The 18,729-nt window shown below is 47.7% G+C and overlaps 1 protein-coding gene across 1 annotated transcript in view; it reads left to right on the top strand.

Annotated features, from left to right (window-relative positions):
• The window catches only part of TONSL (tonsoku like, DNA repair protein), a 53,841-nt gene that overhangs the window by 15,177 nt on the left and 19,935 nt on the right, over positions 1-18,729 (top strand). The window contains 10 exon segments of the mRNA XM_087958913.1: positions 1,744-1,858; positions 2,718-2,866; positions 5,462-5,614; positions 6,491-6,616; positions 8,551-8,746; positions 11,285-11,346; positions 12,172-12,261; positions 14,750-14,822; positions 16,257-16,420; positions 18,028-18,151. Coding sequence (XP_087815039.1) covers positions 1,744-1,858; positions 2,718-2,866; positions 5,462-5,614; positions 6,491-6,616; positions 8,551-8,746; positions 11,285-11,346; positions 12,172-12,261; positions 14,750-14,822; positions 16,257-16,420; positions 18,028-18,151 — 1,252 coding nt within the window.

Below are 18,729 nucleotides of genomic sequence, written 5' to 3'. Positions count from 1 at the left end.
GATGACAGATTAGATAGATAGATAGATGAGAGAGAGAGATGATAATAGATGAGAGAGATATGTGATAGATGAGATACGATTTATTGATAGATGACAGATTAGATAGATAGATACATAGATGAGAGAGAGAGATGATAATAGATGAGAGAGATATGTGATAGATGAGATATGATTTATTGATAGATGATAGATGAGAGAGATAATAGATGACAGATTAGATAGATAGATACATAGATGAGAGAGATAGATGATTGATAGATGAGAGAGATATGATTTATAGATGAGACGATTTATTGATAGATGATAGACAGATGAGAGAGATAATAGATGACAGATTAGATAGATACATAGATGAGAGAGATATGATTGATAGATGAGATACGATTTATTGATAGATGATAGACAGATGAGAGAGATAATAGATGACAGATTAGATAGATACATAGATGAGAGAGAGAGATGATAATAGATGAGAGAGAGATGATTGATAGATGAGATACGATTTATTGATAGATGATAGACAGATGAGAGAGATAATAGATGACAGATTAGATAGATAGATACATAGAGAGAGATGATAATAGATGAGAGTGATATGGTTGATAGATGAGATACGATTTATTGATAGATGATAGACAGATGAGAGAGATAATAGATGACAGATTAGATAGATAGATACATAGATGAGAGAGAGAGATGATAATAGATGAGAGAGATATGTGATAGATGAGATACGATTTATTGATAGATGACAGATTAGATAGATAGATACATAGATGAGAGAGAGAGATGATAATAGATGAGAGAGATATGTGATAGATGAGATATGATTTATTGATAGATGATAGATGAGAGAGATAATAGATGACAGATTAGATAGATAGATACATAGATGAGAGAGATAGATGATTGATAGATGAGAGAGATATGATTTATAGATGAGACGATTTATTGATAGATGATAGACAGATGAGAGAGATAATAGATGACAGATTAGATAGATACATGAGATGAGAGAGATGATAATAGATGAGAGAGATGGATGATTGATAGATGATAAAGAGAAGATAAATAGATGAGAGAGAGAGAGATAATGGATGACAGATTAGATACATAGATGATAGAGAGATGATAAATGACAAGATAGAAAGATAAGAAATAATAAAATTACTCACATATAATACTCACATATACGACACGGAGAAACGACACAGTGTAGTTCGGATGTCTACATGTACACGGCCATAAAAATGAATCTTGCCAGTTGTGGATGCTGCATCACTGGAGGTTTCCTTTCCTTTCCTTTTATAAAGTTTTTATTTTTAAAACATACATCAATATCCTTTCATGGACACTGGAAGTTTTCAAGAAGCAATTGGACATCCATCCGTTATGAATGATGTAGGGGCTCCTGCTTGGGAAAAGGGGTTGGACTAGAAGTCCTCCAAGGTCCCTTCCCACTCTGTTATTCTGTTAATTAACCAGCGGAACCTCTTGCCTGCAGAAGTTCTGGGTTCTCCATGACGAGGGATTTTCCAGAAGAGATTGGACCACGATTTGACAGGGATGGTATAAGGTCTCCAGCCTTGGGCAGGAGACCTTGGCGTAGAAGACCCCTTTCAGAGCTAGGATTCTGTCTTCTTTTGAGTACAAGGGTCGCCATATCCCGAGTGGTGCTCCTGGCCTGCCCTGGGTGGGGGGACGAGAGGGCAGTCTCTGACCTTTGCCCTTGATCGCCCGCAGGTGCTGCTGGGTCTGGGGGATTTCGTAGCCGCCAAACGGTCCCTGAAGAAGGCCTACCGCCTGGGCTCCTGGCAGCCCCAGCAGCGGGACAGCGTTGGCCGCAACCTGCGCTACGGTGAGTGCTGGTGTCTGTGGGTCTGGCCTCTGCTATTGGTGGTGTGGCCTGTTGGCCTCCAGCCCCTCCAGCAGCCGAATCAGGAGGAGGAGGAGGAGGAAGAGGAGGCGTGGGAGTCAGGATCAGCATCAAGGCAACCTGAGAGCTCCGAGGGGGAAAGAGGGAATGGAGCTGGCAGAGAGAGAGAGAGAGAACGGAGAGAGAAAGAAGCAGAAAGAGAAAGGAGAGAGAGAGAGAGAGCCCTGGGCCATTTGTCAGCCCTCAAATGTCAACAGTCCCTAGGTCTGGAGGTGGCTGATGAGGAAGAGAAGGAACAGCCGGGTCCAGTGCCTGATGTGCGGATGTGCAGAGGAGAGGAGAGCAGTGGAAATCAATGGGCTGGTCCTTGGGATGGAAGAGCCACTGCTGCTAGCAAAGCCCCATTCTTGCTCTGGGCATACAAGGCAGGGGGTGGAGATGAATAGATGTGGCAGACAACTACTCATCTCCCGGATGGACAGACTTGTTAGCCTGCATGAGAGAGAAACTTTTTGCCAAGGAGAGGAGAGCAGTGGAAATCTATGGGCCGGTCCTTGGGACGGAAGAGCCACTGCTGCTAGCAAAGCCCCATCCTAGCTCTGGGGATAAAAGGCAGGGGGTGGAGATGAATAGATGTGGCAGGCAACTACTCATCTTCCGGATGGACAGACTTGTTAGCCTGCGTTGAGAGAGAAACCTTTTTGCCAGGGCTCCTAATTAAAGGAATCTTTTAAGTTCACGTCAGAGGGTTTGCCGTGTTTGGGGAGCTGGGTCAGAACCATGGGGTTAGAGGCTGGCCCCTGCCCCTCACCACTCTGGTGTGATTCTTCCTGCCTGGCAGCCACGAAGGTGAGTCGCTTGCAAGAAGCCCTGGAGGAGGCAGAGGCCACCAGCGACCTGGGGGCAGCCCTGGGACTCTCGGAGCAACTGGGGGACCTTTTCTGCAAGATGGGCGAGTATCGGCGGGCTGCGGAGGCCTACGAGAAGCAGGTAGGGCCCAGGTGTTCAGGGGGCAAGGCGGTGGAGGAATGGGGGGATGCCCATTCCAGCTGCCCCCGATTCTGACCCTCAGCTGCTTCTCTCTTGATGGTTTGTGGGGGGGAGGTCAGCCTCAGACTTGCCCCTGAGCTGCCCAGTCACCCCCAGTCTTCCCAGTTGGGGCCAGCTGGTCCCTTCCTCCTTAGAATCGGGCAGTTCAAGGCAGCAGCCAGTGCTGGTATATTGGTCATCTGATTGTCAACTCATAAAACATTCCTAGGCCTGTTTTAGTCGTTGGCATTAAAAAGGGGGGTGGGGGAAGGAAATCTGGAAGAGGAGTTCAAAGCGAAAGTACATTCCAACTCTTCTCTTTAAAAGATTGTAACTAAACTACCAGAGCTTTTGCCCGTGAATAGATTTAATTGGAGAACGTGATTGATGACACCCAGCCTGTGAATGGGCCCAGTTGGAGAATCTGATTTATGACACACCCGGGAGGGGGAAGGGAGGAAACAGGGTCCCAGGGGGTTGTAAATGATGTAGGCCAGAATTGGCTTCATACAGGGCAGGGCCAGTGGGTCGCCTCTAAGGAATCCTTTGAAGGTTTTTGAAGTTTGTCTTGAGAATCGTGATTTAATTAGGGCGATTGCTGGAATCCTGACACTGATCTAGAACCAAGTGCCTTGATTGCCAAAGCTGGAGAGAAGCAGGAAGTCCGATCAAAATCAGAAGAGGCCCCTGCTCAGCAATAAAGGACCCCCCTCCCCCCGGTCTCCCAGATGCCAGACTGGAGCCACCCTGGGGCTGAGGGTCCCCCTCCACTCACAGCCCCTTCTCCGCAGCCTCTTGTAGCCAATGTGGGGAGGGGGGAGGGAAAGAAAGAGAGACAGGAGGAGCCATGTTGGAATCATTGCTTGTGGATTGATTGTCCTTCTGTCATGTCATCTATATGTGTCTCTCTTCCCCCCCCAAGATAGGTAGGTAGGTAGGTAGGTAGATACAGATGGATCTTCTCACACCGAATTCCCCCCCAGGCCTCCCCTTTTTTTACGTGAACTTTTTGTAATTCAGAGGAAACCCCTTGGGGAAAAAATATCTATCTTATCTCTATCATCTATCTCTACCTACCTACCACCTATATTTATCATCAATCACTCTACCTCTTCCTCTCTCCATCTCTATCTATCTATCTATCTATCTATCTATCTATCTATCTATCTATCTATCTATCTATCTATATCATGTCTATCTATCTATCTATCTATCTATCTATCTATCTATCTATCTATCTATCTATCTATCTATCATCTATCTATCTATCTATCTATCTATCTATCTCTCTCTATCTATCTATCTATCTATCTATCTATCTATCTATCTATCTATCTATCTATCTATCTATCTATCTATCTATCATCTATCTATCTATCTATCTATCTATCTATCTATCTATCTATCTATCTATCTATCTATCTATCTATCATCTATCTATCTATCTATCTATCTATCTATCTATCTATCATCTCACTCTATCTGTCTATCTATCTATCTATCTATCTATCTATCTATCTATCTATCTATCTATCTATCTATCTATCTATCTATCTATCTATCTATCTGTCTATCTATCTATCTATCTATCTATCTATCTATCTATCTATCTATCTCTACCATCTATCTATCTCTATCATCTATCTATCTATCTATCTATCTATCTATCTATCTATCTATCTATCTATCTATCTATCTATCTATCATCTATCTATCTATCTATCTATCTATCTATCTATCTATCTATCTATCTATCTATCTATCTATATCTATCTGTCTATCTATCTATCATCTATCTATCTATCTATCTATCTCTATCTATCTATCTATCTATCTATCTATCTATCTATCTATCTATCTATCTATCTATCTATCTATCTATCTATCTATCTATCTCTATCTATCTATCTATCTATCTATCTATCTATCTATCTATCTATCTATCTATCTATCTATCTATCTATCTATCTATCTCTCTATCTATCTATCTATCTATCTATCTATCTATCTATCTATCTATCTATCTATCTATCTATCTATCTATCTATCTATCTATCCATCTATCTATCTATCTCATCTATCTATCTATCTATCTATCTATCTATCTATCTATCTATCTTTCAACTAATTATCTATCTATCTATCTATCTATCTATCTATCTATCTATCTATCTATCTATGTCTGTCTGTCTGTCTGTCTGTCTGTCTGTCTCTATATCTTATCTCTATCTTATCACTGTCATCTATCTCTACCTACCTACCATCTATCTATCTACCTCTCTTTCGATCTATTGATCTATATCATCTACCTACCTACCTATCAATCTATCATCTATCTACCTACCCACCCACCTACCCACGGAGCGTTTCACGGAATTTTAAATTATATCATTTTAAAATTATAAAAATAATAAAATAAAATTCAGAAGAGGTTGGGTCAATGACGACACCTTGGCCACTTGGTTGGGCAGAGGGATGGGAGCGTGGCTGATGGAAAGACTCGGGTCTCTTTTTTGGAAGATATCCAGGACCCAACATGGTGGGGTACTTTTTCAGCTTGGCCATGCGCAGGCCCTGGGGCGGACGGAGCAGGAACTGGCTGTGATTCACGTCTCTTTGGCCGCCACCTACGGGGACCTCAAGGACCACGCCCGAGCAGTGCAGCATTACCAGGCAGAACTGGCCCTGCGGCGTGGGAACCCCCTGGAGGTAATGGGGGAGAGGGCCGAGGGGAGGAGGAGGGGAGCGTCTGCAGGATATTTTCCACCCCAGGCAGTCCCCGTTGCTGAGACAATAGCATCACCGAGGGAGAATTTGAGCTAGATTACAGGGGTCTCTGACCTGGGCTACTTTAAGACGTGTGGATTTCAACTCTCAGAATTCAATTCAATTCTGAGAGTTGAAGTCCACAAGTCTTAAAGTGGCCAACGTTGGATACCCCTGAGTTAAAAGACCATTTAAAGTTGTGCAGTGGTAAGAATGCAATATTGCAGGCAGACTCTGCCAGCTGCCAACAGTTCGATCCTCACCGGCTCATGGTTGACTTTCATCGTTTCACGGTGGGTAAAATGAGAACTCAGATTGTTGGGGTCCAGAGGCCGACTCTGTAAACTGCTTAGAGTGGGCTGTGAACACTGTAAAGTGATATATAAGTCTTAAGTGCTGTTCCTAAGTGGGAAGGAAGGAAGGAAGGAGGGAGGGAAGGAAGGAAGGAAGGAAGGAATGAAGGAAGGAAGGAAGGAAGGGCCATGATGGTGCAGTGGCTAGAATACAGTATTGCAGGCTGACTCTGTCCACTGCCAGCAGTTTGATTCTCAGTGGCTCAAGGTTGACTCAGACTTCCATCCTTCCGAAGTGGAGCTTGCTTCCTTCCCTCCCCCCTTTCTTCCTCCCTCTTTCCTTCCTTGCTTGCTTCTAAAGGTCGACTCAGCCTCCCGTCCTTCCGAGGTCATAAAATGAGGACCCAGATGGTTGGGGGCCAGAGGCTGACTCCAAACCACTTAGAGAGGGCTGGAAAGCACCGTTAACCAGTATATAAGTCTAGGTGCTGTTGCTATTAAGCCTGGTCTGTTCTGCCCATGCCAGGAGGGCAAGACCTGGCTGAACATCGCCCTGGCCAAGGAAGAGGCTGGCAAGACCTACCCAGAGTTGGAGCCCTGTTTTCAAGCTGCTCTGGAGGCTGCACAAAAGGCCGGTGACCACAAACTGGAGGTGAGCGGGGTTGTTTGTTGTTTGCAAAAGGCAGTTTTGGTCTTGGCGATATTTTGCAAAAGAAAAGGGGCCCAAAAAAACAGAAAAGGATCGTGCTTCCAAAGGGCCACTGGACATGCTTCAGGGTTGGGATTCTACGGTTCGAAGCGGTTCCATAGAACCGGTTGTTACGATTCTGTGCAGTTTGGAGAACCGGCAAATCGTGTTCCTGGCTGGGCCCCTCCCCTCCCACCCAGTCAGTCCTTATCGACGTCGCTGACTGCATTCTCCCCCGCCCAGTCACTGCTTAAGGTTTTTCTTTTCCCCCCTCCTCCCGACGATCAGCTGTTCCGACGATCAGCTGTGTCCAGATCCCTCTCGCTGTCTTACGGCTTCGCCCAGGAGGCTTCCCTGAGGCCCAGGAGCCTCCCCCCCAAAATGGGGGGTTTGCTGCAAAAAGAAGAAGCCACACCCATCCAGTCACATGGCCACACCAACCTAGCCACGCCCACAGGACTAATTGTTAACAAAATTTGAATCCCAGCCCTGACATGCTTGAAAACGTTTTGCTTCTCATCCAAGAAGCATCCAGTTTTGGTCACCACACTATAAAAAAAGAGGTTGAGACTCTAGAAAAAGTGCAGAGAAGAGCAACCAGGATGATGAGGGGACTGGAGGCTAAAGCGTACGATGAGCGGTTGCAGGCACTGGGCCTGGCTAGTCTAGGGAAGAGAAGGACCAGGGGAGGCAGGAGAGCAGCCTTCCAATAGTTGAGGGCTGCCCCAGAGAGGAGGAAGGGGTCAAACTTTTATCCAAGGCACCTGAAGGCCAGACAAGGAATAATGGATGGAAACTGAACAAGGAGAGATTCAACCTGGAAATAAGGAGAAGCTTCCTTCAGAAGTTGTGGGAGCTTCATCCCTGGAAGCTTTCAAGAAGAGACTGGACTGCCCTCTGTCAGAAAAGGTGTAGTGTAGGATCTCCTGCTTAGGCGGAGGGTTGCACTAAATGACCTACAAGGTCCCTTCCAACTCTGTTAACCTGATAGATAGGTAGGTAGGTAGAACAAAGAGATGGCCGAACTTGGGGCGGAGTCAAACGAGGATTCAGCCTAGAATCCTGACATGGTCACCACCTCCCTTGAATTCCGTTCACTCCGATCTATCGCTGAGCAGGTGCTGCTAAAATTCCTGCGCAGAGGCCAGTGAGGGCGAAGCCTTTTTGCTGAGGTGTGCCGAGCGCGTGCATGCCGGCACCACAATGCAATGCGCCCTGCCTCCCCTGCGCATGCAACACCCTCGCCCGCCCCTTACCTGCACTGCACATATGTGCGCCTCGCAGCTGATTTTCGGTCCATTTTGAGCCCGTTTTCGCTCTCCCAGAGGCTCGGGGCTGAGCCTGGGAGGCAGGCCTTCGGAACCGGAAGTGCGCGGGCCTTCGGCCTCCTGGGCTGCAGGCTTCCCTCGAGCCTCCAGGAGGGCGAAAGCGGCTTCAAACGGGCCGAAAACTAAGCCCGTTTTGTCACTTCCTGTTTTTGGGGAAATACCGGAAGTGATAAAACGGGCCTAGTTTTTGGCCTGCAAAGCCTGCAGAAGCCTTCCTCAAGCCTCTGGGAGGCCGAAAAAATCAGCTGTGAGGCGGAGTGCAGGTAAGGGGGCGGAGCGGGAGGGTTGGGGATTGCAAGCACATGCGTAGGGGGCATGGAGGGGCACATTGCTTTCTGGGCACTGGCACGCAAGCATGAGTGTACAAGCGCATGCACAATTTTAGGCATAGGAGCCCAAAAAGGTTTGCCAAGATTGCCCTATGGCAACTCGAGAGCAGGTCAGAGGACGCTTCGTGAGAGTTGACGTTAAGTTTGGAGAACGCTGCTCTATGCTTCGTTCTCCGCTTGACCTGGCCCAGTATTGACAGCTGCCCTTCAAAACCATCACACCGACTGTGTTTTTTGCCAGCTTCAGACCCTGCGGCATCTCCAAGCCTCCCAGCAGAGATGTGGCTGCCCCGCGGTGGCCACGGCGGAGACGTCGGCCCGTCTGCAGGCGCTCTGCGCCTCCCATGACCGTCAGTCGGATGGGGAGAGCAGCGAGGAAGAGGAGCTGCACAACAGCCAGGCCTTGGAGGCCAGCGACCCGGAGCTCTCCGAGAGTGGTGAGAGCCTCGTGGGTGGCGTGCGGGGAGACGGTTCTTTTGGCCCTGGGCAAGCAGCTCAGTCTTCTATGTATGGCCACCCTTGAGCCCAGCGTTTCTTAAGTAAGTTTTGCCTAGCTTTTTACGACCTTCCTTGCCACGGTTGTTAAGTGAACCACTGTAGATGTTAAGTGAGTCGCACGGCCGTTAAGCGAATCCGGCGTCCCTCTTGACTTTGCTTGGCAGAAGGTCGCAAAAGGGGATCTCGTGACTCTGGGACCATCATAAATAGGAGTCAGTTGTGCCAAACGCCTGAATTACGATCGTGGGGATGCTGCAACAGTCATAAGTGTGAATTTTTTCCCCCCCAGTGCCATTGGTAACTTCAAACGGTCACTAAATGAATTATTGTAAGTTGAAGACTTCTCTGTAAGGAGTCCAGTTTTTAATGTCTCGCCATTCCGGGTGGGAGTTGGTCAAAGGGCAGGCTGCGATTTTTGTGGCTTGTCCAAACGGTCACAATTAGAATTCTTTAGAATTAGAATAATTCTTTATTGGCCAGGTGTGATTGGGCACACAAGGAGTTTGTCTTTGATGCTCTCCGTGTACATCAAAAAATAAATTCATCAAGAATGTAATTAACGTGTCAGGATTCCAGCAATCGCTCTAATTAAATCATGATTCTTCAAAAAACTTCGAAGGATTCATTAGAGGAGACATACTGGCCCTGCCCTGGATGAAGCCAATTCTGGCCTACGTCATTTACAGTCCCCCTGGGACCCTGTTTCTCTCCCCCCCCCCCGGGTGTGTCATAAATCAGATTCTCCAACTGAGACCATTCATGGGCTGGGTGTCATCAATCACGTTCTCCAATTAAATATATTCGCTGGCAAAAGCTCTGGTAGTTTAGTTACAATCTTTTAAAGAGAAGAGTTGGAATGTATTTTTGCTTTGCTGCACTGCTCTTCCAGAATGCCTTCCCCCCCCCACTTTTTTATGGCAACTACTAAAACAGGCCTAGGAATGTTTTATGAGTTGACATTCGGCTCCTCTCACTTCTTAACGGTATAAAGCCAAAACGAATTGAGTGCAGATATACAATTTAGGGTTGCAAACATCCCCCTAGACTTGGCTGGATTTTCTGTATGGAATCTTGCTATAAGGCGATCGGCCTGGATGTTTCCTCCTCTTTACCCAAGAGGCCTCTGATCATGGGTAGCCCTTCCCCTTGATTAAGTATTGGAGTTGTCTCCTGTGCCATCTCGAATCGGGGATTTGTGAGTTCCAGCGGAAGGAGGAAGGGCAGGAAGGAGGATGCCACCTTAATCCAGGTTAGCCCGAGGCTCTCCCTGGTCAGTCTAAAGGCAACCAGGCAACGGTCTGTGCCAGGGAAAAGCTTATCCCTTTCCAATGGCAGCTCTGTAGTCCTGGCTGTGTTCCTGGAGTCAGTCCTTGACTGAGGAAGCCAGGAAGACGTTCCCACACAACCACCCTTGGAAATGCCAGGATGGGGAGCCACCAAACAAGACTTGGTTTCATCCCCGTGGCATTTCCTGCATCCATCCTCTCTTGGTGTCTACGGAGATTCTCTGTCATCCAAATCCTGGTTGTCCCAAAGGTGCTTTTTTTTTTTCCCCCTCAAGAGGCAACTGGGCTTTTCTGGGTTTCCTTTGAAGATGTTTTGCTTCTCATCCAGGAAGCTTCTTCAGCTCTGATTGGATGGTGGGGAATGGAAGGATTTATACTTGCAGAAAGCTGGTCATTTGCATCCTTTTTAGAGAGTCGTTGAGGCCACTTGGAGATTTATCTATGCCCTCATAGTTACCTGAGTGGTGCAAATGGGTGTGGAGCCTTCTTGGAACTGTGGAAAGGGGCTGTTGTAGACTGGAGATAGATGACGTCATATCCCTCCCCCTCTGTTGAGGGGGGGGGCTGTTCAGTTTGGACATAGTGTAGATCAGGGGTCCTCTAACCATCGGTCCGCGGACCGCACCGGTCCGTGGAACAAAGTCCTAGCACCGGCCGCGGCGCCCAGCTGATGCCGGGTACCGGGCCGCTGCATAAAAAAAAGGTTGGGGATCACTGGTGTAGATGGCCTCTTGGACCTCTTTTTCAAACCAGAGGACACAGATAAGCCTCCAAGTGGCCTCAACGACCCTCTAAAAGGATGCAAATGACCAGCTCTGTCTGCAAGGAATATCAATCCTTCCATTCCCCACCGTCCAGTCAGAGCTGAAGAAGCTTCTTGGATGAGAAGTGAAACATCTTCAAAAGAAAAAAACTAGAGAGTCCAGTTATCACTTGGCGGGGGGGGAGCACCTCTGGGGCAACCCTCTCTTGGGTTTGTCTGGAAAACAGCCCCCAAACACAACCACTAGCGGAGAGCAGGGCGACATGAGAAGATGTCGTATAAGAGAGAGACACGGAGATTGTGTGGAGCAGAATTTGCAGGGGCTTGAGAGGGTCTCTGCCTTGGAGCCTTCTGGGGGGGGGGGGAGATCCACCCAGGAGGATGTTGGAGCCCCGAGGCTTCCCCTGACCCCCTTGTTTCTCTTCCAGATGAGGAGGAGGACATGGAAGGCTACAGCAAAACAGTCCCTGGACGGCGCAGAGTCAGCAAGGTGAACCCAGAAACTTTGATTAGGTGGGGTGGGCTTCAGGTGTGAAAGATCTCCCCCCTTCATGTGAAGGTCCAATTAAGCTGACTTATCCCTCGACCGCCTATGCCTGTGATGGTGAAGCTATGGCACGCATGCCACAGGTGACACGCAGAGCCATTTGTACAGGCACGTGAGCTTCAGCCTAACTTACCTGCACTGCACATGCGTGCACCTCTCAGCTGATTTCGGCCTGTTTGAAGCCGCTTTCGCCCTCCTGGAGGTTCGAGGAAAGCCTCTGCAGCCTCGGGAGGCCGAAAAACGGGCCCGTTTCGGCACTTCCGGTATTTCCGGAAGGCCCGTTTGTCGGCCTCCCGAGGTTGCAGAGGCTTTCCTCGAGCCTCTGGGAGAGCGAAAACGGGCTCAAAATGGACCGAAAATCAGCTGCGAGGCCACACATATGTGCAGTGCAGGTAAGGGGGCGGGGCGAGGGTGTTGCATGCGCAGGGGGGGGCAGGGCGCATTGCATTGTGGTGCCGGCATGCACGCGCTTTCGGCACACCGCAGCAAAAAGGCTTCTCCCTCACTGGCCTCTGCGCAGGAATTTTAGCAGCAGCCGCTCAGCGATAGATCGGAGTGAACGGAATTCAAGGGAGGTGGTGACCATGTCAGGATTCTAGGCTGAATCCCGTTTGACTCCGCCCCAAGTTCGGCCATCCCTTCTCCTCCTACAGTGGGCTGCTCCTTTGACCCCTGGGCTTTGGGCTGGCGTGGCAGGTGGGTGCTTGTTATTCCCACGGAAGGGATAACACGTGGCATTGGCGGGGTGGGGACTCTTTTTCCCCCCAGTGGAACCAGCGCAACGACAAGGGCGAGACTCTGCTGCACCGCGCCTGCATCGAAGGGAATCTGCGCCAGGTCCAGTATTTCCTGGAGAAGGTCGGTCTGCGGTGGGCGGGAGTGGACCACTCATTTTCCCGAGGGGGGGGGGGTCACACGAGAAACTGGGACGGTTGTGGACGGCCGAACCAATGAGCCGAACTTAATTCTGCCACCAGTTTATTTAGATTTTATGTATGTGTGTTATGTATGGGCACACTTTTGAGAGCAGGCAACATTTTCTTTTTTAATGTGTGCCAGTGTGCCCACAGTAAAAAATGACAATGAAGGTTTGTTTATCTATCTATCTATCTATCTATCTATCTATCTATCTATCTATCTATCTATCTATCTATCCATCCATCCATCCATCCATCTTATCTATCTTTATGTATCTGTCTATAATTTATCTATCTTATCTCTATATCTATCTTTGTCTATCATCTATCACCTATCTCTGTTTATCATTTATCTATTTTATCTATCTATACCTACCTACCTACCTTATCTATCAATCTTATCTCTCTATCATCTATATATATCTAATCTATACCTTATCTCTATATCATCTATCATCTGTCTATCATCTACCTACCTACCTATTATATATCTACCTTATCTCTATCTCTATATCTATCACCTCTCTGTCTATCTGTTTATCATTTATCTATTTTATCTACCTACGTATTATCTATCTAATATCTGTATCTTTATCTATCTACCTATTATCCATCTATATTACCTACCTACCTATTATCAATGTATCTTATCTATCTCTTATCTCTATATCTATCTCTATCTATTTTATCTATATCTACCTACCTATCATCTATCTTATTTCTATCATCTATATCTATATATCTAATTTATCTTATCTCTATATCATCTATCATCTGTCTATCATCTAACTACCTACTTATTATCTATCTATCTATCTTATCTCTATATCTTTATCATCTATCTCTGTCTATTTGTTTATCATTTATCTATATCTATCTTATCTCTGTAGCTATCATTTATCTACCTATATATCTAGCTACCTATCTATATCTTATCTCTGTATCTGTCATTTATTTATCTACCTATCTTTATCTGTCTGTCTATCTGTCTATCTATCATCTATCTCTATCTTTCTATCTATCTATCTATCTATCTATCTATCTATCTAATCTCAGTATCTATCATTTATCTACCTACCTACCTATCTACAGTATCTCTATCTATCTATCTAATCTAATCTAATCTAATTTAATCTAATCTATTTTATCTCTATTATATCTATTTTATTTTCTAAGTCCCAGTTGGACCTCAGGCAGGCTGGGCCAGGGCAGCCAAAGGGCCTGATGTGTCCCGAGGTCCATAAAATACCCAGGTCCGGTTTTGGGCTTGCAGGAAAGAGGGCCGAGGGAGGGGAGGGGAGCCCCATGCTTGACGTCAGGTGGGAGGGGCCTGTTTCCCTTCTGGGCCACCCCAGCTTCATGTCCAGTTCGAGCCAAAATCTTTTGCCTTCACCTCGACTAGAGAAGCGTGAGAGTTGGCGGGAGGACACGTGCCAGCGTGAAGGAACCCCCCGTTTTCCCCTAAGCTCACACTTCACAGTTGACCAAAACAATTGTTCAAATGACAAACCTGTAGAGCAGAGTTGTCCAACCTTGGCCACTTTTAAGACCTGTGGACTTCAACTCCCAGAATTCCCCAGGCGGCCAGCCTTCTAACAAAATGCATTTTAAGTCTTTGAGGGTGTTTTCCGATTAGGGCAGGGGTGTGCAACCTTGCAACTTTAAAAAAAAAACATTTTTGTTGTACATTTTTCATCATCGTTCATCATATTTTACAACTTCAGTGCACTGGTTCTATCAGGTCCTTTTTTTTTTTTACATCATGGTTTACATCCTGATTGTAACTATCATACAGTATAATCTCTTTTGACTACATAATGTCGTACATCGTGATTATAACTATCATTTTCTTATTTATGCCATGATACACTATTACATTTATCATTGTGTGCATTTTTAATTATATTCACATACAATCCAATAGTGATATTGCTTACATCGTGTATTCTTATCATATTTCATTATTACTGTATTTATTTCTATTTTGTTAATCTTGTTTTCATTGTTAAACACTAATCTCTGTACTTATTGTTTAACCAATTATGCAATACACCCCACCTTGCAACTTTTAAGAGGTGGACTTCCAACTCCCAGAATTCCCCAGCCAGCTTAGCTGGCTGGGGAATTCTGGGAGTTGGAAGTCCACAGATCGTTAAGTTCCCAAAGTTGGACCTCTCTGATTTAGAATTAATATTCAGAAGGGAGGCTGTGAAATTCCTGCAGAGGGAACCATTTCCCTTCCTGCTTCCAAGTTAGTCAGAACTGGGCCTCCCGCCCTGGAAGGAGAAATGAAATTAAAACCTACGAGAAGAGTTTCCAACATTGCAATAAAAAACAGTTCCAATAGTGCAAACTCAAATTGAATTTTTTAAGAAGGTCCTTTTTTTTTTTCCCAAACCTTCAGACTTCCTTTCCTCTTTCTGTGCCAGGAGCATCCAGTAAATCCCCGGGATTATTGCGGATGGACCCCTCTTCACGAGGCCTGCAACCATGGGCACCTGGGTAAGCGGAGGCTGAAAACTGGGGAGTGGGTTCTGGCCATAAGCAAAGAGCAGGGCGGGGGGGCAGTTTATTTTCCAAAGCCCCTGAGGGCAGGACGAGAAGCAACCGATGGAAACTCATCAAGGAGAGAAGCAAGATTGAATTAAGGAGGAAATTCCTGACAGGGAGGACCATTAACCAGTGGAACACCTTGCCACCAGGAGTTGTGGCTGCTCCAACACTGAAGGCGTTTAAGACTGGACGACCGTTTGTCTGAAATGGTCTAGCGCAGGGGGCCTTCAAACTTGACAGCTTTTAAGACGTGTGGACTTCAACTCCCAGAATTCCTCCTCCTCCAGTCATGTTAGCTCAGGAATTCTGGGGGCTGAAGTCCACACGCCTTAAACTTGCCAAGTTTGAAGAGCCTTGGTGTAGGGCCGTGAGGTGGCACACAGAGCCATTGGTGCCGGCACGCCAGCTGCAGGCAAACTTACCTCACTGCGCATGTGTGTGCGCCTCACAGCTGATTTTCGGCGGGTTTTTCGGCCTTCCGGAGGCTTGAGGAAGGCTTCTGCAGGCCGAAAACTAGCCTCATTTCATCACTTCTGGTATTTTCGTAAAAACAGGAAGTGACGAAACAGGCCTAGTTTTCGGCCTGCAGAAGCCTGCAGAAGCCTTCCTTTGGGAGCCCGAAAAAGGCCTCAAACCAGCTGAAAATCAGCTGTGAGGCACAGTGCAGGTAATGGGGTGGGGTGGGGGTTGCAAGCGCATGCGTAGGGGGTGGGGGTGGGGGGCGCGCATTGCCTTCAGGGTGGTGGCACATGAGCGTGCAAGCGCGTGCACAATTTTTGGCATAGGAGCCCCAAAAGGTTAACCACCACTGGTATAGGGTCTCCTGCTTGAGCAGGAGGTTGGACTAGAAGACCTCCAAGGTCCCTTCCAATTCTTTTATTCTGTCCTTCTGATGGAAACTAACCAAGAAGAGAAGCAACCTGGAATTAAGGAGGAATTTCACAACAGTGAGGACAATTAACCAGCGGAACAGCTGGCCACCAGCATTTTGGGTGCCCCAACAATGCAGGTTATTAAGAAGAGGTTGGACAGCCATTGGTCTGAAATGCTGTAGGGGTTTCCTGCTTGAGCAGGGGTTGGACTAGAAGATCTCCAAGGTCCCCCTTCCAATTCTTTAATATTGTCATTTTGACGGAAACCCAATCAAGGAGAGAAGCCACTGAAAATTAAGGGGAAGCTTCCTAACAGTGAGGACAGTTAACCAGTGGAACAGCTTGCCTCCAGAAATTGTGGGTGCTTCATCACAAGAGACTGGGCAGCCACTAGTATGAAATGGTATATAAGATTCCCTGGCTGGACTAGAAGACCTCTGAGGTCCCCTCCAACTCTTGTTATTCCGTACGGAGGATAATGTTGGGACGCGAACTTCCTTGCCTCCTCCAGAGACCGTCCGCTTGCTGTTGGACCACGGCGCCAGCATCGATGACCCCGGGGGTCCGGGCTGCGAGGGCATCACCCCCCTGCACGACGCCCTCAACTGCGGCCACTTCGAGGTGGCCGAGCTCCTCATCCAGAGAGGCGCCTCGGTGCTGTTGCGCAATGCCAAGGTGAGGAGGCCCCGGGGGGAGGGGTGGGTTGCTGAGGGGGGAGGGCACGGGTGGGCAAGCGTGAGTGAGTGGCGCGGCTTTATTTGAGAGCGATGACCAGCCAGGCATATGGAGAAGATGGGGACTTCAATACCCAGAGTTCCTCAGCCAGCAAAGCTCTTAAAGGGGCCAAGATTGGAGAGGCTGAAGAACTCTGGGAGTTGAAGTCCACAAGCCTTAAAGGGGCCAAGCTTGGAGATCCCTGGTCTAGGCCAGCGGGGCCAGGAGATTCTTCTTCATCATATGGCCGTCCTCGACCTTGCTAATCTGTCTCTGCCCCTTTGCTGTTTTACTTGTTTTATTTTATTTATTTATTTTATTTTAATTTATTAGATGATTTCAATGTAATTTATTTCGATGTGTGCATGTAGATGTACACTTTCTGGAGAACAGGCAACAGAACCTCATTTAGTGTTGGCCAGAGCGGTCACAGTAAAAAACAAAAAAGCCAATAAAAGTAATCTAATGTTTATCCTACATTGATTATTTTTATAAAACAACTCTTCCTTCCTATTTTCTCCACAACCACAACAACCCTGTGAGGTAGGCAGGGAGGGCTGAGAAAGAATAATTGTCCCAAAGTCACCCACCTACTTTCATGGCTTAGGTGGGACTAGAACTCCTTGTCTCCTGGTGATTGGTCAAAAGTCACCCACCTACTTTCATGGCTTAGGTGGGACTAGAACTCCTTGTCTCCTGGTGATTGGTCAAAAGTCACCCACCTACTTTCATGGCTTAGGTGGGACTAGAACTCCTTGTCTCCTGGTGATTGGTCAAAAGTCACCCACCTACTTTCATGGCTAAGGTGGGACTAGAACTCCTTGTCTCCTGGTGATTGGTCAAAAGACACCCACCTACTTTCATGGCTAAGGCGGGACTAGAACTCCTTGTCTCCTGGTGATTGGTCAAAAGACACCACCTACTTTTATGGCTTAGGTGGGACTAGAACTCACTGTCTCCTGGTGATTGGCCCAAAGTCTCCCAGTCAGGTTTCATCCGAAAGGCGGGACTAGAACTCCTTGTCTCCTGGTGATTGGTTCTAAGTCACCCAGCTGTCTTTCATGCCTAAAGCGGGACTAGAACTCCCCGTCTCCTGGTGATTGGTCAAAAGTCACCCGCCTACTTTCATGGCTAAGGCGGGACTAGAACTCCTTGTCTCCTGGTGATTGGTTCTAAGTCACCCAGCTGTCTTTCATGCCTAAAGCGGGACTAGAACTCACTGATTCCTGGTGATTGGCCGAAAGTCACCCAGCTTTCATGCCTAACACAGGTCTAGAACTCACCACTTCCTGCTTTCAAGCCTGGCGCCTTCCCCACGCGACCATACTGGCTCTCTTTGACGTTCCTTGAAGTCCCCTCAACTCTAAAGTCCCTTGCGAAGTGATGGGTGGAGACCCTTTCCTTCTCCCCCCCCCCCACAGCCAATGGATACACAGCCATCTTGGGGGGGGGAGGGTCTCCTCCTTTGGGCCGGTCAGTCCCCTCCTCCGAAGCCCTGTTCTCTCTGCAGCCTGGTGGAGAAGGAATTTCCCGGGCTGAAGCCCCCCGTGTGTTTTCTGCTCCTTCAGGGCCTGAGCCCCCTGGGGACCCTCCAAGCTTGGGTGCAGCTCTACGGGAAGGATCTTGACCTGGAGACCTGCCAGCAATGCAGAGCCATGGAGAGCTTGCTACGGAAGACCATGGCAGAGCAAGGTGAGGCTGCACCCAGGAGGGTGGTGGGAGGGGCAGGGGGTTGCAGCAGGCCAGGAGCCAGCCATGCTTGTGGGGTGGGTGGGACACGATCCAAGGAGAAGGAGAAGACCATCCTTGCTGTGAGAACTCGTAGAGAGCTGGCATCTCAGCCTGTTTGCCTGCTTCCTTTTACACCGGGGCTCTCCCTAACCTTGGCCAACTTGTGGACGTTCAAGTCCCAGAATTCACCAGCCAGCCATGGGGAATTCTGGGAGTTGAAGTCCATCTGTCTTACAAGTTGCCAAAGTTTAGGGACCCCTGTTTTAGCAAATCAGATGTTGTGGCCTACCAGAGCTACCAGCAGACTCAGACAGTGAGGAGGTTGGGGAGGAGCATGGGTCAATCCTGGAGTTTGGGGAAGGCTCTGACGAGGACTCTGCATCAGAGGCAGGGCCATCGGACAGTTATCAGCTGCCTTCAGAGTCGGAGATCAGTGGGGAAGAAGAACAGCTGGAGCCTGTTCCCAGTGTGTGCATGCACAGAGCTGCCAGAAGAAGGGAACAGCTGAGGAACAAGGGCCAACTCTGGAGTAAAGCCAC

The sequence above is a fragment of the Notechis scutatus genome, chromosome 3, assembly GCF_049901735.1.
Source record: "Notechis scutatus isolate UNSWTSFEM ecotype Mainland chromosome 3, rNotScu1.2, whole genome shotgun sequence".
NCBI lineage: Eukaryota > Metazoa > Chordata > Lepidosauria > Squamata > Elapidae > Notechis > Notechis scutatus.
The sequence above is the reverse complement of the archived record's forward strand: the minus strand, read 5'-3'. Positions and strand labels throughout refer to the sequence as shown.